This window comes from Tilletiopsis washingtonensis (genome assembly GCF_003144115.1).
Source record: "Tilletiopsis washingtonensis strain MCA 4186 unplaced genomic scaffold FA09scaffold_4, whole genome shotgun sequence".
NCBI lineage: Eukaryota > Fungi > Basidiomycota > Exobasidiomycetes > Entylomatales > Tilletiopsis > Tilletiopsis washingtonensis.
In genome coordinates this window covers 625,089-645,779 of record NW_020312001.1, presented here as the reverse complement: position 1 = coordinate 645,779, position 20,691 = coordinate 625,089, and the positions used below count along the sequence as shown (strand labels likewise).

Below are 20,691 nucleotides of genomic sequence, written 5' to 3'. Positions count from 1 at the left end.
GAGGCATGCTTGGAGCAACTTTTTGGACGGCCGGCGCACGTGACGGTGTCCCACTGCTCCCACGGGGCGCTGTGAATACAAACAGGCCATGCGCGGTTGAAGATCGCCGCTTGCAGCGCGGGCTGCGCCACAACGCCCGCTCGGCGCAGCGGGCGCGGCGCGTGGCACGGCATGCGGCAGGCCAGCAGCGGCGCCGCGGCCCGCGCCGCAGCCGGCGGCGTTGAGTGACGGCCCGGCTCATCCTCGCCGCGGGGTCGCGCCAGGCGTGGCCTCCGCTCCTCACCACCACTCCTTGCCCAGCATGCCGAACCCGCACTACGACTTCCTGGTGCGCCCGCCGTGCCTCTCGCCTGCCGCGCCGCCGCCGTCGCTGATGCCCGCGCCGCCTGCAGATCAAGCTGCTGCTCATCGGCGACTCGGGTGCGTGTCCAGGGCCGAGGCTGCCACGGCGCGGCGGCGAGGCTCCAGCAGCGGAGCACACCGGCGCAGACGGCTGCGGCGTGCCGCACATCGCTGCTGCTGCCTTTGCGGCGGCCAGGCTAGGCCCGCAGTGCTGTCACGGCCCGGCGCCTGCTGGTTCGCAGCTGCGCGGCGGCCAGGCACGCCGATGTTCCCCGGTACAAGCGCCAGCTCAGGCGCTCTGCTGCGCTCGCCCTGGCGCTGTGCGGACAGAGTATCCGCTAGATGCGCGGCAGTCGTGACCAGTGGGGCGCTGCTGCTGGTGCGCGTGCGACGGCGACCAGCTGGCGCCAGCGTGCGTGCGAGGACAACGAGCTGCTGCTCTGGCATGTGATAGCGACGTGCTGCTGCTTTGGCATGCTCGCATTTGCTTTGACATGCCTCGCACGCCAGCGTCTCGCCTTGTCTTGCCGCCATCTGCCCCGTCTGCATTGCCTATCCCCTTGGCTCACACTGCGGCTACACAGGCGTCGGCAAGTCGTGCCTGCTGCTGCGGTTCTGCGACGACGCATGGACGCCGAGCTTCATCACGACCATCGGCATCGACTTCAAGATCCGCACCATTGAGCTCGACGGCAAGCGTGTCAAGCTGCAGATTGTGCGTGGTGCGCCGCAGGTGTGCCAGAGAGGCTGGCAGGCTGACTGTAGCTCGTGCAGTGGGACACGGCAGGACAAGAACGGTTCCGCACCATCACGACGGCCTACTACCGCGGCGCGATGGGCATCCTGCTCGTATACGACGTGACGGACGAGAAGAGCTTCAGCAGTGAGTGTTGCTGTGTGTCGAGTGAAGGCCGGCCTGGACAGCGGCTCACTGCGGCGCGCTGTGCGACCCGCCAGACATCCGGACGTGGCACTCGAACATTGAGCAGCACGCCAGCGAGGGCGTCAGCAAGATTCTGATCGGCAACAAGTGCGACTGGGAGGAGAAGCGCGTGAGTAGCTGTAGCGACGTGGTGCCGCAGCTCGGAGAGGAGATTTGTGAAATCGGGCAGAGAGCGAGTACAGCGTCGCAGACAAGGTACGGGGTCTCGGCCGGCGGCGGAGTGGACGCTGCGTGACGTATAGCAGGAGCGAAGCTGCGCAGGGACGAAGAGGCGGCGCTAGGCAAGGCGGACGACGTGCCACGGCGAGCGCGCAGACCACTACTGCCGCGCACGGGGAAAGCTCTGGCTCGTTCGCGCGTGGAGCCAGGGCTGGAGCAGAGCGGCAGTGGTGACCGGCCGGCGCTGCAGAGCCAGCGCGCGAGCGGGACACGCACGGGAATCAAGAGACAGAGCGGCGGAAGGAGCTTCGCAGTTGTTGGCCTTCGAGCGCCCAGCCAAAGAGCGCAGTGCGCGCTCTGCCGGCGAGGCATCCGGCAAATGAGCGTCACGCATGAGCGCTCATCACGCAGTATGCGCTCGCACTGCCGGAGCGCTGGCAAGGTGTTGAGACTGTGCTCGCCGGAGCGGCTCTTGCACCTGCACACCACGAGGCCGCGCGATGCCCACGACTTTTCCGACTGCTGCTCCGCTGCAGCACCGCTGACTTTCTTTCCAGGCGGTCACCACAGAAGCCGGCCAAGCACTGGCCGACGAGCTGGGCATCCGCTACGTCGAGACGTCGGCCAAGGCCAACACGTCGGTGGAGGAGGCCTTCTTCACGCTGGCGCGCGACGTCAAGACGCGCGTCATCGACGCCGCCGCCGGCGCGGCAGAGTCGGCGCCGGGCGCCGAGCAGAAGGGCATCCAGGTCGGCGGCGCCAACCAGCAGGGCTCGGCACAGAGCGGGTGCTGTGCTTGAAAGAGGCGCAGCCGGCGCCTGCGTGGCCCCATCTCCCTCTGCACCCGTCTGAGCGGCCTCGCCCAACACACTTTGTACATATGACTCGGCCTCGCTTGCGGCGCGCGCTCTCTCTCGTTCCCCAGCCTATTACCCACACACGGAGCGGCCGCCTGGGCCCGCTCCTGCTCGCGACGCAATACGAGAACAGCACGCCCACCCTCATGTCGGGTGTGAGGGACGCGTGCAGTGCGGCGCGAGGGCGAGGCTGGTTTAGCAGATCTCGATTGCATCCTAGCCAGGGCGACGGGCACGGTGCGCGGCATCTGGCACGCGTGTCGGTCGCGCTCGGGCGCCCCCTACAGCAGAGTCGGAACTCAGAGCTTGAACTGCGCAGAGAGAGGGTCAGCCAAGCGAAGACAGACAGACGCGCAGCACATCGCCTCACCTCGGTCTTTGCGTACTTGACGCTTGCCTGTGGACGAGGGTGTGTGGTCAGCGGTGGGCCACAGCGAGGGGCAGAGGACGCGCACGACGCACAGATGCAGCATCGTCGCAGATGAAGTACACGTCTCCGGGCGGCGTGGGCCGCACCAGGCTCGCCGGCACTTGTTGGCTGGTAGCCTCGTCGAGCGCCTTTGCCAGCATCCTGTTGGGGGCGTCAGTATGCAGCCCTGCGCTTTCGCTTCGTGGCGACTCACTCCTGCTTGCCCTCGCCCGCCAGGCAGAAGGCCACGCGGTGCGCCTTGTTGAGCACGGGCAGCGTGAGGGTGATGCGCCGCGCCGGCGGCTTGGGCGAGTCCTCGATGGGCGCGACCCAGCGCGTGCGCTCCGTGAGCAGCTCGTGGCCGGGGAAGAGGGAGCACGTGTGGCCGTCGGGGCCCATGCCGAGCAGCACGAGGTCGAAGACGGGCAGGCGCACGCTCGACTTGCCCGCGAAAGCGTCGCGCAGCTGCTTCTCGTACTCGTCCGACAGCTCCTCGGCGTCGTCGAGCAGCGAGACGTCGATCGTGTGGATCTGCTCGCGCTTCAGCTCGGGCACCTTGCTGAAGAGCTCCTCGTGGCACAGCCGGTAGTTGCTGTCCTCGTGGTCGAGCGGCACGAGGCGCTCGTCGGCGAAGAACACTTGCCTGTGGAGGCCACACGTCAGTCGCTGCGGCGGACGTAACGCGAGGAGGACACGCCCGCAACACCAGACGCGCGGCAGCACCACTTTGACCATCGTGTCCGCACAGCAGCTCAGAGCTCGCGGCTCAATGTGATGCGCCTGAGACAGCGCTTGGGCGTCTGCAGCGGCGCAAGCGCACAGGTAAAGCCGCATAGCCCTTGCGCTGCAGCAGAGCGGCCGGCGACGGAGCGCGCCTGCCCAGCAGCGGCGTGTGGTGCAAGCGCAGCGGGTCGTGCACAGCAGCAACGCCGTCTCCCTGCTCCGACAGCGCGCGTGCAGCGGCAGCCAGGCCTTGCAGTAGTCCGCATCGCGCTCGCTCCCAGCCGGGTTCCTCGAGCACCCTCACAACTGAGCTTGCACACGGGCATCCCGGCCTGAGGCGCAGATGCGCGTCTCGCCTCGGCCCCTTTCGCGGCTGCTCTGCGCTCAGCGCTGTCGCCTCATGAGGAGTCTTGACGTCGTCCTCTGCGCCCTCTGCCCCTCTGCGCTCTCTGCGTCTCTGACTCGCTCCGTGCTGGGTGTGGGAGGCGCGTCCGGCGCCGCAGCTGACGGCCTCTCCGTCTTGCATCCGCGACTCTCGGGCCCGCGTGCCGCACCTGGCTGCAGCTCTGGCCACGTCTCGCGGCTGCCACTGCTGCCCAGTTCCGCACTCCTCACGGCACACGCACCACTTGTCCCACCGCACGCCCTCCTTGCCGACGAGGTACTTTGCGAGCATCTTGGGCAGGCTGCCGCCGCTGGTGGCCAGCGTGAACTTGTCGCGGCGCGCAATGGCCTCGTTCTGCGCCTTGACGACGAAGTCGGCCAGGTTGCGCGAGAGCGCATCGGCGTCGGGGAAGGAGAAGAGCACGGGCGGCGACGGCTCGGTGGAGGGCGGCGCGGGGGCGGACATGCTGGGCAGGGTGGCTGAGGGTGGATGGTGATGGTGGAGTGAAGCGGAGCGGACGCTGCGCCTCGACGGCCGATACGCGATTGCCGCGCCGCCGCCGCGCGCCGCCGCGGTGATGAGCGTGCTGCTGCTGCATGCGCCGCCGCTCCACCTGCCGTGCCCGCCGCTCGCTCGCAGTCGCCGCCGCTGCACGCCGTCTGTCCGTGCAGACGCAGGCGGCACACTCGCTGCACATGTCCAGTCCATCATCTGCAGCGCATACATCTCCGTCTCGCAGCGAACAGCGACGTCGCAGCGGCCGCTCGGCGTCGAGCTCTTGATTCGCGACGCCGCGCCGAGCGTGCGACCGTGCGCCCCAGCGGCGGCGCACACTGCTCCCGTGCCTGGGCGTCCATGGGCGGCGCCCGTCATCATGCGTCGCCGCGTGCTGTGCGAGGCGACGGCGCGACCACGATGCGACCTCAAGCGAGGCTCACTCGTCTCGCTGCACCACGTCGCGGGGCACTGTTAGGCTCAAAATGCCACAGCATGAGCTGCGTAGGGATGAGCGGCCCGTCGGGGCTTATTTCTGCAGCAAGCCGCCGGAGAAGCATCATGGGCGCGGCTCGACGTCAAGCACAACGCCCGGCGCTTCATGCTCTCCAATCCGGGTTGCAAGGCACGAGCACACGCAGCAGTGAGACAAGCTTGGTGCAGCCTGCTGACTGGCAGAGGCAGCGGCGAGCAGCCTGATCTCGACAACGGCGCAGCCATGGCTCACGATGACGGTGCGACGGCCGTCGAGGGTGCACCTGAGCGCGTCGTGCGCCTATCCGCGGCGTGCGGCCCCTGCGGCAGCGGCGGCCGCGCGCGCGGTGCGGCGTGGCATGCGTTGCTCTTGCGCACTCCTCACTCCCCTCCACTGCCCCCACGCCGCACCCTCTCTCGCATCCCACACTCCACACTCACCATGCGTCTCGCCACTAAGCGTCTGGCCAAGGAGCTGACCGAGCTGCGCGCCTCGGGCGCGCCCGCCGGCTGTGCGCTGCTGCAGGCCGACGACCTGCAGACGTGGCTCTTCAGCATCAGCGTGCTGGGCGAGAGCGTGTATGCCGGCGAGACGTTTGCGCTGCGCTTCCGCTTTCCCGACGCGTACCCCATGGAGAGCCCCGAGTGTGTGTTTGTCACCGACGGCGGCTGGAAGGCGCCCGTGGTGAGTGGATGATGCAGAGCGGCAGAGCAGGGCAGGGCAGAGCGGCCAGCGCGGAGAGAGACGCAGGTGGAGACAGCTGCAGCAAGGTAGTAGGTACAGCCAGCGGCGGCAGAAGAACGTCGCATGCGTAGCGGCTTTACCGGCAGCACCGAGCATGGCGACGGAGTGTGCCGCAGCGGCGGACACGCTTGACGTCGATCGCTCGGCGCCGCGCTGCGCCGGCATGCGACGCACACGCTGCAAGGGGGCAGGCTCACGGGAGCCTTTGCATCGCTCCCAAGTGCAGCCCGAGCAACGAGAGTGGGCGCTCCGACCAAAAGCGTCGGGCTGCGCAAAGCTGCGCCCGCTGTGCGTCGCGCACGCCGAGGCTGACGCCAGCCTGGCTACTCCACAGCACGGGCACGTCTACTCCAACGGTCGTGAGTGCTGCGCCCGAGCCCCAGGGCTCGCGCGGCCCTTCGCTGACGGCGCGCCGCACGCCCAGACATCTGCGCCTCGATTCTCGGCAACGAGTGGTCGCCCGTGCTGCACGCCTCGAGCGTGCTGCTCACGATCCAGAGCATGCTCGCCAGCGCCAAGAAGTGAGGGCTCCGTGCGCCATCGGAGGGCATACGCTGCAGCGCGCTGATGCAGACGCCGAGCGCAGGAAGGAGCTGCCGCCGGACAATGACCGCTATGTGAAGCGCGCGCCGCTCTCGCGTGAGTGGGCCTCCATCGTCCGCGACGACGCACGAGCTGATACACGTCTTTCGCTGCTCAGCCAAGGACACTCGCTGGGGTGAGCAGCCTGCGTGGTCGTCGAGCCTTCTCTGCTGACTCTCTGCTGCAGCATACCACGACGACAACGTTTAGATCGCCTCGCTCCGCGCCGTTCTCCACGTCTTGCGATCCCACCTCTCACAATCCTCTCTCCCGCATCCTCTCTCCGGTCCAAGCTTCACTCGTCACCACCACACACACCGCTTCGCTGTACAGTATCCGCCCCTTTCTCATTCATCCACACGGCGTCAATGGCTTGTGCATAAGTAGCATTGCCGCGCATCACCGATCCCGATGCCGCTCCCTTTCCCGCTCGCGTTCGCGTTCCCGCTCCCCTCGGCCGTCCCAGCGCGGCACCTTTTCGCGCCCATCGCGTTCCCGGCTCGGCGGGCGCTTCTCGCCGCGCTCTGCGCCGCCGCCATAGCGGCTCGGCACAGGTGCAGCGCCCCACTCGCGCGAGGCAGCGGCGCGCGGTGCGCCATTGGCGCCCGTGGCTGCGTCTGCGCCGCGCCCGCCGCCGCTGCCGCCGAGCCCGGGACAGTCGCGCTTGAGGTGTGGCCCGCCACAGGCGAAGCAGCCTTGCCCGCCGCTGCCGCTCGCTCCGCCACTGCTGCCGCCCGCTCCGGCGCCCGCGGCGCGGAAGCGCGGATCGCTGTTCTGCGAGCGCGTCGTGTCCTGGTCGGCGAGGTGGCTGTGAGAGGGTCAGCAACGGAGTTGGCGACATGCTGCGCACGCGGCACGCACGTATACTTGCTGCGGCCTCGCTTGCCAAAGTCGCGCACCTGCAGCACGGCGGGCAGGCTCGACTTGTCCACCGTGCCCTCCGTCGCCTCGGTGAAGTCGTGCTTCTTGAGAATGTCCATGTCCTGTCGCAGACGTGATCAGCACCGACCGCACCGTCCGTGCACGCACGACGCACCTGGAAGAAGGCACCCTTGTGGTAGTACTTCTGCATGAAGCCCTGGTTGCCCTTCTTCTTCTCGCGCCGCGTCTCCTCTGCGCGCGCCATGTCCTCGGCATCGCGCTCGGCCGCCGGCATGGCGCGCCGCCGCTCGATCTCGGCCTGCTCCTCCTCGCGCTCGCGCACGCGCTGCCGCTCGCGCTCCAGGCGCTCCAGCTCGCGCAGCCGCCAGGCGCTGAACTCGGCGTCCGGATCGCGCCCGTCGGTGTCGTCCAGGTCGGGCACGTCGTCCTGCGCCGCCTCTGCGGTACGGACGTCAGCTGCGCCAGGCGAGCACTCTCGCAGCACACGCACTCTCGAGCATCTCGCGCTTGATGCGCTCCGCCGCCAGCGCGGCACTCTCGGTGCGCCGCTTCTGCGCCTCGAGCGTCTCCTTGTCCTCGGCCGGCGTCTCGGCCTCCTCCTCTGGCGGCGCGGCGATGGTCGTGCGCGCCCGTCTGCAAGCCTGTCAGCCGCAGCGCTGCACGTCGTCTTGCCTCCCACTCACTTTGGCACGAACACGGGCTTCTGCAGCACACGCGCCGGCGCCTCCTCCTCGCTGCTCTCCTCGCCGCTGTCCGTCTCGTACTCGCTGCTCTCCTCTTTGACCGCCGCGCCTCGGTCCTTTGCGCTGCGGAAGACGGGCCGTGCAGCCGGCTGCGGCGCCGGTCCCTCCTCATCGGTGTCCGTCTCGTACTCGCTCTCGCTCTCCGCCTGCGGCGGCTGCGGCGCGCGCTTGCCCACCACCACATGGCTGAGGTCGATGGGCCGCTCGCCGCTCTGGATGACGACGCCGGCGGTGCGCTGCGGCGCAGCGAACGACGAGAGCGGCGCGGCGGTCGACGACGCGCGCGCCTCGCTCTCCGACTCGCTGCCGCTGCCCGACGCCGAGGCGCCGCCGTCGCCGCCGAGCGCCTTGCCCGGGCGGTAGCGGGCGGCGGCGCGCGCTGGGCGCGCGACGGGAGGCGCCATGCGAGAGGTGGAGGAGGGTGAAGGTGGGAGGTGCAGAGGTGGAGGAGAGGGGACAGCCTGGCAGAGGCAAGAGCGCCCGAAGCTGTCGTGCGCGTTCGAATACATGAATTCGACGCGTTTGTAGTGTCGGCAGAATACAACCGCCGGCCGTGATTCTGTAGTCATGGCGCGCCGGTCCCACGCTCGCGCTTTGGCAACCTTGCGCCGAGGCGTGCCGGGGGCTGCTCCTCTTGCTTCGGGCTGCGGACGCCAGGGCAACTAGGCAATTCCGAGGCTTGGTACATCTCCTCTCCGCTCCACCACCACCTGCAGCGCCTCTCTCCCCGCGTCGCTGCTCCCAAGCTCGCCCCGTCGCCCTCATCCTCTGCCTCACGCGCCATGACGCCCGTCACGCCCGCCACGCCCGCCACGCCCGCCGCTCGGGCCACAGCTCCCACCAATGTCGAGGCCGATGACACGTTCGAAGAGATTGACATGAAGTCGGCGCCCATGGTGGAGCTTGTTGAGTTCATTGTCACGATCTCGGCAGCTGTACTCAAAAGCATTCAGAGGGTGCGTCGGCTCCTCCAGCGCTCTCGTCCCGTACTCATCATTGCATGCGCAGCTCGAGGTGAAGACTGCCGGCAAGACAACGATGGACGTTGAAGAGATGATCGAGACCGTCATGGAGAACCCGAAATGGCAGATCAAGTGCGTAGGATCGTTCTCGCGAAGCGACTCAGCATGCCGTCTGACCAGCACACGCAGATGCCTCGACCTGATGAACGACATCAACCGTGACTCCCCGCGCTGGGTCTCTCTCGAGCTGCGTGTTGCTCTAGCCAGGGGCGTGGCTCCGCTTCTCATGATGGAGCCGAAGAAGAGCGACGATGAGATTGTCCGCGTGATGAACGGCTTCATCAGCCTTCTCAAGCACCAGCCAGCTGGCTGCGGATTCGACAAGGACAAGTACTTCTACGACTATGTCGACGGCGAGATTGCGCGCGTGGCCTCAGCTGCGCCCAAGACCTCGGCCACGCCGCCCAATAAGCCCGAGAAGGAGTGGTATTTCGACGCGTATGGCCTCGAGGGTAAGTGCTTCTTGGCATGCTTGAGCGAGTGATCCGCGACTGATCCCTAAGCAGCGTCCGCAGGCGCCGCGGACGATGAGTCGTCAGAGGAGGAGGAGCAAGACGCCGCCGACGACAGCGAAATGGCTGCGGACAGTGAGTAAAGACACGCTTGCTAGACAACACGTCTAACCCCTGGCCGGCCAGTTGCCGAATGGCGCAAGAAGGTCGATGAGATGATCCTGCTGCGCAAGCTGGACTGGACACACATGTAGCAACGCAGTCACACCTGCACGAGTCTCACTAGCTGCACACGAGACAAGCGGACTTGAAGTTTCCCTTGCGAGCATCCCGCGTCGTTGTTTCGTAGTACCATGCCCATTGCCGTCTGCCATCACACACGTGGCAAAGGCCGTCATGTAGCTCTCATGCGCCTGCCACTCTCACGTTGCGCGTGGCGGCATCCCGTCCGATTCGTAGCCCATGCCGGGGTCGCACGCCTACAAGCGACGCCCGTCCTGCCGTGCTTCTCGTCAGCCGCTGCTTCGGTCGTGTCCATTGGCGCTCGCTCTCGGCGAAGTACGCGCAGCGCTCGCCCTTGCGGATGGCAGCCACGCTCGCGGCGCTCATGCTGTGCCGGGCAAAGTGCGAGTAGACGGGGCGAGGCTTTACCTTGTCGTCTGTGCGCATCAGCTGGCAGCGCCCGTACATCTCGCCCACGGCAGCCCGCCAGAGTTGACGAAGCCGCCGAGGAGGCCACCGCTCTCCAAGCCGGCGCAGCGTGAGTGGACCTGGGGCGCAGCGTGAGTCGACCTGCCCCACAGCGCGGCTCTAGGCATCGCCACGAAGACGAGATGGCGGTAGCGCTCTCTTCCTTACACTCGCTTGTCGGAGCGGGAGCGGACTTTGGGACGGGCGGCGCGCAGCGCATGGACTGCCGGGCCTCGAGGCTGCACTCCTTGCTGCTGCTCTTTGCGCTGGTCAGAGAGTTGCAGAGCCAGCTCGTCGTCTCGAACCACTCGGATGCCTCGATGTGTGCTAATTTTGGCGTCTGCACGGCCGCTGCCACCCTTGCACACCACAGACGGCCTGCAGCCAGGTCCCCTCAGGCACGACGCGGGCGCCGTGCGACTTGTTCCCACGCGTTTGGCGCAGGGCACATCACGTGGCTCGCCGCGCCCGAAGGCCTCGCCTCGGCGCCTCCCGCTCCTCACCTCCCCTCCACCATCACCATGTCGCGCCCTCAGACACTGCCGCAGCTGCTCGCGCGCCTCTCCACGGGCGCCGGCGCACACGCCATGCCGACACTCGCGTCGCTGCACCTCTCCTACCCGACGACGGGCGCCGGCAGCGCCGGCGCGCGCCGCTTCGCCAAGCAGATCCTGCCGCGCCTCAAGTTTGCCAACCCGCGCGTCGCCGTCGAGTGCGACGTGTGGCGCCCCGTGGCGACCAAGGGCCTCGCCGAGGAGGAGGTGGAGCGCGTCACCAAGGAGGCCGCCGAGCAGGGCCTCGACAAGCGGCGCGCCGTCATGTATGTGCAGTTCGGTAAGTGTCGGCCCATGCATGCCGCGGGCAGCGGCGAGGTATGCAGCTGCTTCGTGCTGGTGCCGCCATGCTCGAAGCATGTGCCTCACAGCAGGTCAACAGCGCTGCATAGTGGCTGCACCTCATGCTGACACGCTTGACCCAGACGGCATGACACGGCGAGAGATTGTGCTGGACAAGCCAGGTGCGTGTGTGCGGCCTGCGCGGCGCTCTGGCTGCGGCTCACCCTGCCCCGCCAGACACGACAATACTGCGCGAGCTGCTCGCCATGGGCGGCTTCGCACAGCCGGCGCCGCCGACGATGCCTGCCACGCTGCTCGCCGCCTCGGAGCCGGCGACGCCGCCGCAGCCGCCTGCCGCCGCGGCCGAGGACCCGGCCATCGAGTCCGTGCCGACGCCGCAAGCAGCCGCGCCGAGCTCTTGAAATGGCACCCGTCGTCACGCATGAGGGAGCGAAGCGTGGCATTCGCTGGGCGGCGCTCGGACGTGGCGAGCGCGGCCGGAGTGGGGTGACGCGAGGGAAGGGAACTAGCATGGCGCGAGTAAGCCAGCGCGCACTTGGCGGCGCCCCGGCTCCTGCGGCCCCGCGCGCGGTGAAGACGCACGCCGACGGGCCCATGCAACGGTCGGACAGGCGGAACGGGACAGGATGAGGAGCGAGCGGGCCGCAGAGGCGGGCCGCGCTGGCGTATGCGGCGGGAATGGTGACGGATGGAGGGAGACTTGCGGACGGACGGGAAGATGATGGCGAGGCGACGGCCGAGAGTTGCACGCGCGCCTCTGGCGTCGGCGCGCGGAAGACGCACGCGACGAGGAGCTACAGCTCGTCGGAAGGCGCGTCGCTGAGCGCACTGTCGTCGCTGAGCGCGCCGGCGTCGCCCTCGAGCTCGCTCAGCTCGCTGTCGTCGTCGCACATGTCGATCGTGGTGGCAGCGAGAAAGATGGCCCGCTGGTCTGCCGCCTCGGCGTCGGGCTCCTGCTCCTCCGGCTCGGCAGACGAGCGAGGCGAGCGCATGACCGCCGGCTGCGCCTGCGTGCCGCTTGCGGCCGGCGAGGGAGCCGACTCGTCGTCAGAGCTTTCGTCGCTCTCCTCCGAGGAAGAGGCGGCATCGCGCTTGCGCTTCTTGCCTGACTTGCTGCTCGTGCCCTTGCTGTCCTTGCCCTTGCTGCGCTTCTCGCTCTTGCGCGACTTCTTGGCCTTCTTGCGCATCGTCTTGTTGCTTGACGAGCCCTCGGCGTTGCTGGCCTCCTCGCCGGAGGCACTGCCTCCGGCGAGCGGGAGGAGGTACTTGCGCTTGTGCTTGCGCTTCGCCTTCTTGCCCACAGACGCATCGCCCGGCTTCGTCTTGACGCGCTTCTGCTGTGCCTCGGTCTCGTCCTCCGAGCTCTCGTCGCTTGACGGAAACGTGTAGCCATAAGGGCCGCGCCAGCCGTGGCTGTAGTAGTTCATTCCCGTTTGTGCTTCGCGCGGGTTTGTCAGCACGAGTGCCGCGCGCTGTGCTTGTGCGACTCACCCTTGGCGGGCTCCCATGTACCGTCCTCTTTGTCTCCTTCCTCCTCCTCGACAATCTGCCATCTCCTCCAAGCTGCACGATCGAGAGATCAGCCTGGGTCTCCGGGACCGTCGTCGTGCTGCTCACGTTGACGCTCCTTCATCTTGCTGAAGGCGGAGCGCACGAAAGCCGTACGACGGTCCATACGCCGCCACCTGCTGTTCCTCGGCCCTCCGTCCTTCTTCAAAGCTCTGTGCGACCATGGGTGAGCCACGGCCTCGGGCATCGCACCTTCCTCGCGACGCACCGGTTGACTCGAGCCTTGACGATTGGCAGCTCGTTCGCTTCCAGCTCTTTCCACAGGTCGTCCACCTCGGCGAGTCGTGAAGTAACACTGCCGACAGGCTTCGCCTTCTTCAGGCTTCTGAGTCTGGCCGATACGCTGCGGCGGAGCGCGACGAGAGAAGTCTTCACCGGGTTGTAGCATCTGGTGCAGCGGGCCCACCAAGCTGGATGTGCGGAAGAGGGAATGCGGTGAATGAGAAGCACGGCGATCGAGTCGGACCAGTTCTCTCTGGCGATGAGATCGGACAGGCAGTCTTGCCACTGCACTAGGGCCGTCTCCATCGCACGCCGGCGCCGCTGGCTCATGCGCTCAGGCATGCTGTCGAACTCCACCCAGACTTGTTCGTCATCCTCCTCCCTGTGATACTCAGCATCATCGCTACTGTCGCCTCCGTTCTCCGACGCGTCGGAGGCCTCAGGACTGTCTGCGTAGCTGACGCGTGTAGCCGTGCGTCGTCCACTTCGACGCTGAGCCAGCGCCTTGTTCGGCGCCGGCGCGGCATCTATGTCAGCCGGCTTCGTCGCGGCCTCTGACGGCTCTTGTGGGCTCGACGGCGGTGTAGACGAAGGCGAGACCCGAGGCGGCAGGAATCTGGCGACTTTCGGGACTGTGCTCGCCGCCGGGCTGATCCTGAGGACGCCGTTGACGTGAGAGAGATCGACAGACTGGTACGTGCCGTTGCCGGGATGCCAGGCGGCTACGACGGCGCGCTCGGCTGCAGAAGGTGTTCCACTGGCCTGCTGCGAACTCGGTAGCTCCAAGGCATCGTCGGAGCTATTTGCGAAGGCGCGGAACGGCGCCGCTTCCTGCACATGCGGGCTCTCAGCTGACTGCTGGCCCTGCGGTCAGCTAAGGTCCCACTTACGGTGACGAGAGCAGCGCAGAGTGCCTGCGGGACTGCGAGGTTAAGCTGCTCGGCAGGCGTGAGCAATAGATCATCAGGCGGCGACAGTTCAGCGCACCCTGGCGATGAGGTGGAGAAGCTCGCCGGAGACCGGCACGTTTTCCTCGATCAGGTCCGCGACGAGGGCCTTGTTTTGATTCAAGACCGCATGTTTCATCACGACGTTCGCGGCGGCGGATGAGGGGCCCAAAGCTGTGCATGTTTCCTCGCTGTGAGTGAAGTGCAAGCCCAGCTCCTGCTGTCGTCTCACCCCAAATGATCTCGCATGCGAGCGGAGTCTGTTCGGGCCGACGCGTTAGCACGGGTGTATCCGGGGACGGGGCATCGCGCGTCGCTGCCTCCGCTCCACAGCGGCAGGCTTGGCCCGGATCGTGACTCTCACTAACCGCAAGCTCAGGAATGATGCCGAAGACATTGTTGGCACGCATCTTGGCCGAGACTCGCTCTGTCCGCGCATTAACGAATTGCACATCGTCTTCTTCGTCGACGATCTCCGCGAGACTGCGAAGTTCGACCTGCCCAAGCTGGTCTCACTGTCAGCCCTGGACTTCGTACATTTCGCTAACACTTACTCCCGTCTGGTCAATCTCTGCGATACCAAAGCTGCGTGCGACTGGCTCTGCCTCGGCTTCATCAGAGCCCAGAGCTTTTGTGATGATGGCCGTGGCTGCGTCCTCATCGTCGCATCCGAAGATGGTGAAGCCCGAGACCGCCCTGGGCTGCACATCGCCCGACATCGGCGTTTCCCGTAAGGGGGCCCGCCAGTCGAAGGCGAGAGGGGACCGTACGGAGGTGGGCCATGCGACGAGCGCCTCGTACTGGGACACGTTGAGTGACCGCGAAGGCAAAGCGGCCACGTCAAAGTCGAGCCGCATCACTGCAAGCGAGAGTGGCGTACGGGCATCGAGAACTTCAATGTCATCGATCTGGGCCTCCAGGTGCAGCAGGCTCCTGCGCATGGCAATCAGCGATGCTTAGCGGGCCAGAGTACGGAAAGCCTACCCAAGCATGGCGCCCCGATATGGCTGATGCACGAGACTTTCCACCAGCTCGTCCACGAATGCCTGTAGATCGAAATCCGGCACGAACTTGCGGCCGTAGAGGATGCACCTGACTGTCAACGTGGCATTGCAGACGGCGACTGTCATCAGATCCGCCGCCGACACTGAGGTGGCTTGTCAGCATGCCACACGAAGGCCCATCCAAGAGAGGCGAAGCACCTTCGCATTCTTTGATGCGCTGATGAATCTCCGTGATGCTGAGATCGTCCTCTTCTGCGGTGCGGAACACCGCAGGTACGAGGCTGAGCAGAATTACACGTCAGAGCCATGGCACAAGGGGCGACGCGACAGTTACGCACGCCGAGCTGAACGGCAGCTGATCGGGCATAGACGTGCGTCAGCAGATTGTAAGAACGAAGAGCTGCGAGCCAATTTCACGTTCGGGAAGTCCTTGGAAAGTGCCTTCAGCAGTGGAGGTACTGCCAGAAGGTATATGAGCGCGTTGGTGCCGCAGCACGGTCGAGGAGAAGCTCACGTGTCGCCCTGCTGGGATTGGCGCTCAGGAGCTGCAGCAGCTCGATGACGACTCCGCGCAGAGAGAACTGAGGCGGAGACGACGGTCAGTCTCTGCCGGAAGGGTGATGAAGCCGAGTTACTCGCTCTGAGAGACCCATTCTGCTCTAGCTTCTGCAGGGCAGTATAGGCGTCCTGCTGCTGCCGGCGGAGCGCTGCGAGGGCTGGACCGGGTCCGGATTTATCGTCTGAGTCGATAGGAGCACGATCAATGTGGCGCAGCCCAAGCAGAACGTTGCTTGCGACAGTACGCGTGACCCAGCCGACGCCATCGCTATCCAGCTCCTCGATTTTCTTGACCATGATCTCGGGCATGACACCTGACTGGAAGATGCGGCGCGTGATAGCGAGCTAGGGAGAACAGACGTGAGTGCATCGCGGCACCGCACTGAAGTGCGAGACGCACTGCATCGCGGTGATTCGGTTGATAGCCATTTGCGCGCGCAAGAGGCGCCAGAGTGCGGTCTTTGCACAGCGCTGCTGCCAGAAGCTGCTTCGGCTTGGTCGGATCGTACGGAGCGCGGGCTACATAGGTGTGCAGTGGCAGAGGCATAAACTTCGCTCGATGCCGGTCAGCGCTCGGCCTAGATGGCGCGCTGCAGTACCTCACGCACGTCGTAGGACTCGAACAGCTCGCGCACCGCGCTGGGTGCCGTCTTTACCGGCCCTGAGAGCCACTCCCTGAAGATACGCTGGTCGAGCTTGTTGGGCACGAGGGCTGCAAGGTAATCAGCCGTAGCACGCATGCAACGCGTCGCACTGTGAGGCCTGCACTGACGAATGTTGCCGTACTTGTCTGCACCAGCCTTCACGACTGCCGAATAGGCCTGGAAGGTGATCTTCTTGCCCCAGTCGCCCGGTTGGTCCATATGACAGCAGCCCTTGAACCAGACTGAGCTAGTGCTGCGCATCGAAGCGGTCAAGTGAGGCTCACCGAGGCACTGAACGTGAAGACCAAGGACTGGACGAGGGCTCGCGACAGCACGGCGCCCGACAGGAGCAGGCGGTCTAGGAGCTCGGCGTGGAAGAGCCTAGGGCGTCCGATCGCGTGGAAGATGGCAGACCACGGCTGGTAGCGGTGCAGAAAGAACTGCGCCTGGAAATGACGGTCGCTCGCCAGCTCGTGGAGACGACGATTGACGCGCGTGAGCGCTGCGACGTCGTCGAGGTGCAGCCACACCTGGTGGTGCAGCTGTGTGAGGACGCGGACTGTCCAGTCAGGCCGGAGACACTCACCTGCAGCATCACATCGATGGGCATGCCGAGGAACGTCGGCTCGAGCGCGAAGCTGTGCCACTGCGCCGGGCTGGCTGCGCGGCTGCGCATCGCCTCGTCGTCGCGAGGCGGCGAGCGCGCCTCGGCAGCGCTCTCGGCTGCGTCGGCCATGGTGCGTGACGCGGCACTCGCGCGCGGCTGGTGGGTGTGTGAGATGTGTGTTGTGCGTGTGAAGGGCAGTGGAGAACGGGGTGGGGAGAGGGAGATGGGGGTGGAGACGATGCTGACAGCAGCGCTGCGCCTCGAGGGCTCATCACGCGCGTGCCACCCGTCCTGCGAAGCCCCAAATCCGCGCGCTAGGCCGGCCTCTTCTTGCTCTCGCTGCGCCGACTCACGGCGCGCGACGCACATGATCGGCCGCCGGCCTGCGTTGCCTTGCGGGGTGCGACCGGCGCGGCGCTGCGGTCTGAGAGCCGCCGCCCGCGTCCCGGCAGAGGCGACAGAAGGAGCAAGAGCGGGCACTTCGCTGCGCTGAGCCCATCGCTGTGCTTCGACGGCACCGGAGCCGCCGCCGTCTGCGTCGCAGCATGCAGCGAAGCGCTCGCAGGCCAAGCAGGAGGCAACACACCATGGCGAGCGCTCGGCACGCAGCGAGGGAGTCGCTGCGCCGCCGCCGTGTCTGCTGCTCCACTCAGGGGTCAAGCCGTCAGCCGGGACACCGCAGGCCGCTGCCTCGGACAACGGCGATGCAAAGGCGTGTGGTCCTCTACCGCTAGCATACGCATGCCACCTGGATGATGACAGCCATGCCAGGATGCATGTCGACCTCGCGAGGTGTGTCAGCGTGCCCGCTGCGCGTGGTGGAGGCGCCTGCTGGAGCGGTGCGCCACGGCCGAGGCCTTCGAGTCGCATGCTCGTCGTGCTGCTCTCTTATCCTCTGCTCTCACCACCACCGCCACCATACTACCCCCCACACGGCCTTCACACAATCCCCACGCGCGTCGACGGCACTCCGTTCTCCTCCAACACACCAGCTTCACCTCAGCATGCCCACCATCACCATCAAGATCCACATCGACGAGGCACAGGTGCACGGCGCTGCCCAGGCTGCGACGGTGCCTGGTGCCGGGCAGCCGCTGCATGCGTCGACCAGCGCAGGTGAGTGCATTCCTTTGTGCCGAGCGCGAGCTGCCTGCCGCAGCCGTCGAGCGTGCGGTGGGCGTGGACGTGTCGGCCGGATCGGGCTGCAACACTGCAGGCGCATTCCATAGAGCCTCGCCCTCAGATCCCCTGACTCATGCCATCAAACAGGCGACCAGAGCTCCGTGAACGTGCAGCGCACCGCAGAGACGAAGAACACTGACGCCGCAGCCGGTGAGTTGTAGCGGTGCCTGCGAATTTGCGTGCCTGAAGCCATGCAACAGCCGAAGCGGCATACGCCGCTGCCGTGAAGAAGGCGTTCGTCGGCAAGAGGTCGGCCAAGTATCTCCTGGAGGGTTTCGGCGCCAACGAGGACGTGAGTTGCTACTGGAACGCTGCAGCACTCATGCGCATGCTGACAAGGCGTCAGACGCTCGACGAGACGGCCGAGCGCCTCCAGAGCGAGATGGAGGCACGCTTCCGTGCGGCCTACGATGCTGGCTTCTCCGACAGCTGTGCGAGCCTGGACGCCGACCACGCCTACCTGGCGATGATCTTCGGCGTCGAGGACCACATCCGCGCGACAGCTCGCCCGGGCTTCATCGCCGGAGTCAAGGGCACGTGAGCGCTCGTCTCCATCAGCACCCTCAAGCAGCATCTCGCACCGTCTGCCATAGCCGTCTGCCTCACGCCTCGCCTCACGCCTCCTGCCTTGCGCGACCCGCCCTACGCCTTCTACCTCCTGCCTCTTGCCTCCTGACGCTCTCCACTTGTATGCATACATTGTCAGCCTAGCCGCTGCGAGATCTGCCGCTGCACGTCGCCGGCGAGGCTGCGGAAGAGGCGGCGCCACTCGAGCGGGTTGCCCTTGGAGCGGCGCATAAAGACGAGGCACTTGGGCGCGTTGGGGCCGGCGCTGACGGCGGCGGCGAGCGTCTCGATGCGGATCTCGCCCTTGAGCACGCACTTGCGCCGGTCCATCGTGCCGAGGCGGATGCGTGCGCCGCGCGAGCCAATGGCGCTGGCGGGCAGGTTGCCGCTGCTGCTGCGCGCGAGCGGCTGCGGCGCCGGCGCCGAGCCGTCCATGTCCGTGTCGCCGTCGCCGTCCATGCTGGCGTCATCGGCAGCTTCGGCGGCGGCGGCCAGCAGCTCGCTCTCGTCGTCGCCCATCGACGAGATGCTGTTCTGTACGGCCAGCGCGTCGAGGCGCTCGACGAGCAGGCGCGCCACGAGCGCCGGCTCGGCCGCGCAGAAGAAGCGCGTCAGGTGCGGCGAGAAGCGCGTCGACGCAGGTGCGAGTGACGAGAATTGTGTCTGCACGGCAGGAGGGCAGGTGAGCGACGATCAGGATGCTCCTCGACGTCAACTTACAAAGTGGTTGATCGCCTGCGTGAACTGACTGGCCTGCGCACCCGCCTCGGCCGTGCTGCCCGGAAAGGCGGCGCGGCGCGCGCCGATCTGCTGCGACATGGCCTCGTGTCGCGCTCTGCGCGCCTGCACCGCCTCGCCGCCCAGCGACGCGACGGCCGACGACGGCGGCATGGGCGCGCGCCAGTCGCCCATCGCGCCCATATCTGCCGAGCGCTCGTTCCACTCGGGCTGCGTCAACGAGACGCTGTCGAGACGTGTCAGCCAAGGCCGCTCAACGCACGCCTCCACACTCACGTCTCGGGCACCTGTGCGCGCTGGCCGTCCGAGTGCAGGTCAAAGTCGAGGTCGCCAGAGACGATGAGGCCCTGCAGCAGCCGCTCGGCCAGCGTGACTGGGTCGCGGCACTTGCCGTTCTCGAGCAGCGAGTTGGGCCTGCGCCGATGTCAGCTGCGGCTTACGTGAGGGCCAGGCGCGCCTCACATTGTGTACCAGCGGTGCTCCTTGATGCCCTTGATGCTGATGCGCCGCTTCGGGTCTGGGCACATCATCTTGCGCAGCAGTGCTGCAGAGGATGTCAGCAGAGGCAGCAGTGGTCGATGTGGCTGGGTCGGCACGCACAGAGCATGTCCGGGCTGAGCCGCGGCCACGGCTCGTACTTGAAGAGCTCGCCGGTGAGGTATGCGCTGTACTCCGGGCTGCGCGATGTCGGCTCGTCCCATGGCGTGTCTGCAGCACGTGTGAGCTTACGCGTGGCCACATCGCGGCTGCTACTCACTGCCGACCAGCATGGCGAACAGTACAGCGCCCGTGCTCCACACGTCGACAAACTCGCCCTTGTACGGCTTGCCGTTCATCTGGCGCAGCACGTCAGCGGGCCCAGCGTGGCTCGCGGCGCGTGCTACTCACCTCTGGTGCGATGTACGGTAGGCTGCCACACGCTCCCAGCAGGTCGCGCTCCTGCCCGCGGTACTTGTACACGCTGCACAGGCCAAAGTCGGCGAGCTTGAGATTGCCTGCATCGCAAGGGTGAGCGGCGCCTCGCCTCACCGCCGGCAGACGCACCTTGTGCATCGAGCAGGAGATTCTCTGGCTTGACGTCGCGGTGTGCAATGCCCTGGCCGTGGATGTATTCCTGCGCCACGCACATGAGCCGCGTGCCGCTCTGCACGTGTCCAGCCCGACTCACCAAGGCCGAGAGCAGCTGGTGGAAGTAAAAGTGCGCCAGACCCTCATCGAGTCCCTGATCCGGCGCTGCGGCATGATATGCCATCAGACCACGCTGCGGCTTGACATCCGCCACAGCGCCCGGCCTGCTTCCTACTACTCACGGATCTTGTCGAAGAGGTCGCCGCCCTCGGCGTACTCGAGCACCATGTACAGGCCCGGCACATAGTTGCCCAGCGCCATGGCCCGCTCCCCGTCCTTGCCCAGGCCCACCTCCTTCACCGCAATGAACTCGAGCACGCTGGCGTGCTTGAGCACGGCGTGGATCTGCACCTCCTTCTGCAGCGCACGGCGGTCCGGCGGGTGCTGCTGGCGCGAGGAGTGCGCCGAGGGCCGCGCGTAGGACACGACCTTGACGGCGGCGACCTTGTGCACGGGCGCTGCAGAATTGACGGCGCGGAAGACCTTGGAGAAGCCTGCGGGCAGAGGAGCGCCAGGCTGCGTGAGCAGGGCGCGGAGAGCGGTGGCCACGCGCGGCACGCACCGCCGCCGCCGATGGGATGCACGAGTGAGTAGCCCTCGATGAGAGGGTAGTGCTGCCCAGTAGAGGATGTGGGCGCAGGCATGGTGCGCGAGGTGTGGCGCTGGCAGCGCAGGGGTGTGTCGCTGTGTGATGGTGTGAGGAAGAGAGAGAGAGGAAGAGAGAGGCGCCGCGCCGCCGCCGCGGCGAGAGTGGAGGAGCAGCGG

General features: G+C 66.7%; 9 protein-coding genes across 9 annotated transcripts; 5 read left to right on the top strand and 4 right to left on the bottom strand.

Moving 5' to 3' along the window:
- Nucleotides 1-290: 290 nt before the first annotated feature.
- FA09DRAFT_342580 (ras-like protein rab-8A) lies at nt 291-2,591 on the top strand. Its single transcript, XM_025744553.1, has 6 exons — nt 291-328; nt 393-420; nt 927-1,057; nt 1,117-1,225; nt 1,300-1,394; nt 2,002-2,591. The coding sequence occupies exons 1-6, from the start codon at nt 302-304 to the stop codon at nt 2,242-2,244; spliced, it is 633 nt and encodes a 210-aa protein (XP_025600429.1). The 5' UTR covers nt 291-301; the 3' UTR covers nt 2,245-2,591.
- Nucleotides 2,592-2,600: 9 nt separating this feature from the next.
- Nucleotides 2,601-4,283, bottom strand: FA09DRAFT_336976 (6-phosphogluconolactonase; the record flags this gene model as incomplete). The annotated part of the gene is made up of 5 exons (XM_025743955.1): nt 2,601-2,612; nt 2,672-2,698; nt 2,764-2,872; nt 2,925-3,353; nt 4,060-4,283. The coding sequence occupies 5 exons, from the start codon at nt 4,281-4,283 to the stop codon at nt 2,601-2,603; spliced, it is 801 nt and encodes a 266-aa protein (XP_025600428.1).
- Nucleotides 4,284-5,229: 946 nt separating this feature from the next.
- On the top strand, nt 5,230-6,324 carry FA09DRAFT_336975 (UBC-like protein; the record flags this gene model as incomplete). Its single annotated transcript, XM_025743954.1, has 6 exons — nt 5,230-5,472; nt 5,867-5,891; nt 5,957-6,053; nt 6,119-6,171; nt 6,233-6,250; nt 6,302-6,324. The coding sequence occupies 6 exons, from the start codon at nt 5,230-5,232 to the stop codon at nt 6,322-6,324; spliced, it is 459 nt and encodes a 152-aa protein (XP_025600427.1).
- Nucleotides 6,325-6,485: 161 nt separating this feature from the next.
- FA09DRAFT_358895 (hypothetical protein) lies at nt 6,486-8,143 on the bottom strand (the record flags this gene model as incomplete). Its single annotated transcript, XM_025745023.1, has 5 exons — nt 6,486-6,922; nt 6,976-7,097; nt 7,151-7,434; nt 7,487-7,629; nt 7,680-8,143. 5 exons carry the CDS (start codon nt 8,141-8,143, stop codon nt 6,514-6,516), a joined length of 1,422 nt encoding a protein of 473 aa, XP_025600426.1. The 3' UTR covers nt 6,486-6,513.
- A 258-nt stretch (nt 8,144-8,401) lies between these two features.
- FA09DRAFT_358894 (hypothetical protein) lies at nt 8,402-9,616 on the top strand. The gene is made up of 5 exons (XM_025745022.1): nt 8,402-8,695; nt 8,748-8,833; nt 8,891-9,213; nt 9,268-9,348; nt 9,400-9,616. The coding sequence occupies exons 1-5, from the start codon at nt 8,522-8,524 to the stop codon at nt 9,465-9,467; spliced, it is 732 nt and encodes a 243-aa protein (XP_025600425.1). The 5' UTR covers nt 8,402-8,521; the 3' UTR covers nt 9,468-9,616.
- An 800-nt stretch (nt 9,617-10,416) lies between these two features.
- On the top strand, nt 10,417-11,065 carry FA09DRAFT_328246 (hypothetical protein). Its single transcript, XM_025741697.1, has 2 exons — nt 10,417-10,921; nt 10,977-11,065. Exon 1 carries the CDS (start codon nt 10,425-10,427, stop codon nt 10,866-10,868), a length of 444 nt encoding a protein of 147 aa, XP_025600424.1. The 5' UTR covers nt 10,417-10,424; the 3' UTR covers nt 10,869-10,921; nt 10,977-11,065.
- A 91-nt stretch (nt 11,066-11,156) lies between these two features.
- Nucleotides 11,157-16,298, bottom strand: FA09DRAFT_345252 (hypothetical protein). The gene is made up of 20 exons (XM_025744682.1): nt 16,291-16,298; nt 15,989-16,234; nt 15,833-15,935; nt 15,669-15,772; nt 15,461-15,610; nt 15,142-15,405; nt 15,017-15,083; nt 14,920-14,960; nt 14,841-14,857; nt 14,701-14,783; nt 14,483-14,645; nt 14,053-14,431; nt 13,867-14,004; nt 13,731-13,758; nt 13,539-13,672; nt 13,442-13,486; nt 12,538-13,382; nt 12,378-12,481; nt 12,252-12,323; nt 11,157-12,198 (listed from the first exon to the last, which is right to left on the bottom strand). Exons 3-20 carry the CDS (start codon nt 15,921-15,923, stop codon nt 11,555-11,557), a joined length of 3,369 nt encoding a protein of 1,122 aa, XP_025600423.1. The 5' UTR covers nt 15,924-15,935; nt 15,989-16,234; nt 16,291-16,298; the 3' UTR covers nt 11,157-11,554.
- Nucleotides 16,299-17,315: 1,017 nt separating this feature from the next.
- FA09DRAFT_336970 (hypothetical protein) lies at nt 17,316-18,034 on the top strand (the record flags this gene model as incomplete). The annotated part of the gene is made up of 4 exons (XM_025743953.1): nt 17,316-17,427; nt 17,581-17,643; nt 17,694-17,785; nt 17,840-18,034. The coding sequence occupies 4 exons, from the start codon at nt 17,316-17,318 to the stop codon at nt 18,032-18,034; spliced, it is 462 nt and encodes a 153-aa protein (XP_025600422.1).
- Nucleotides 18,035-18,175: 141 nt separating this feature from the next.
- On the bottom strand, nt 18,176-20,628 carry FA09DRAFT_315770 (kinase-like protein). The gene is made up of 11 exons (XM_025740817.1): nt 20,489-20,628; nt 20,109-20,420; nt 19,967-20,031; nt 19,843-19,912; nt 19,687-19,793; nt 19,556-19,634; nt 19,399-19,506; nt 19,261-19,342; nt 19,075-19,212; nt 18,781-19,024; nt 18,176-18,723 (listed from the first exon to the last, which is right to left on the bottom strand). The coding sequence occupies exons 1-11, from the start codon at nt 20,568-20,570 to the stop codon at nt 18,196-18,198; spliced, it is 1,815 nt and encodes a 604-aa protein (XP_025600421.1). The 5' UTR covers nt 20,571-20,628; the 3' UTR covers nt 18,176-18,195.
- Nucleotides 20,629-20,691: the final 63 nt, after the last annotated feature.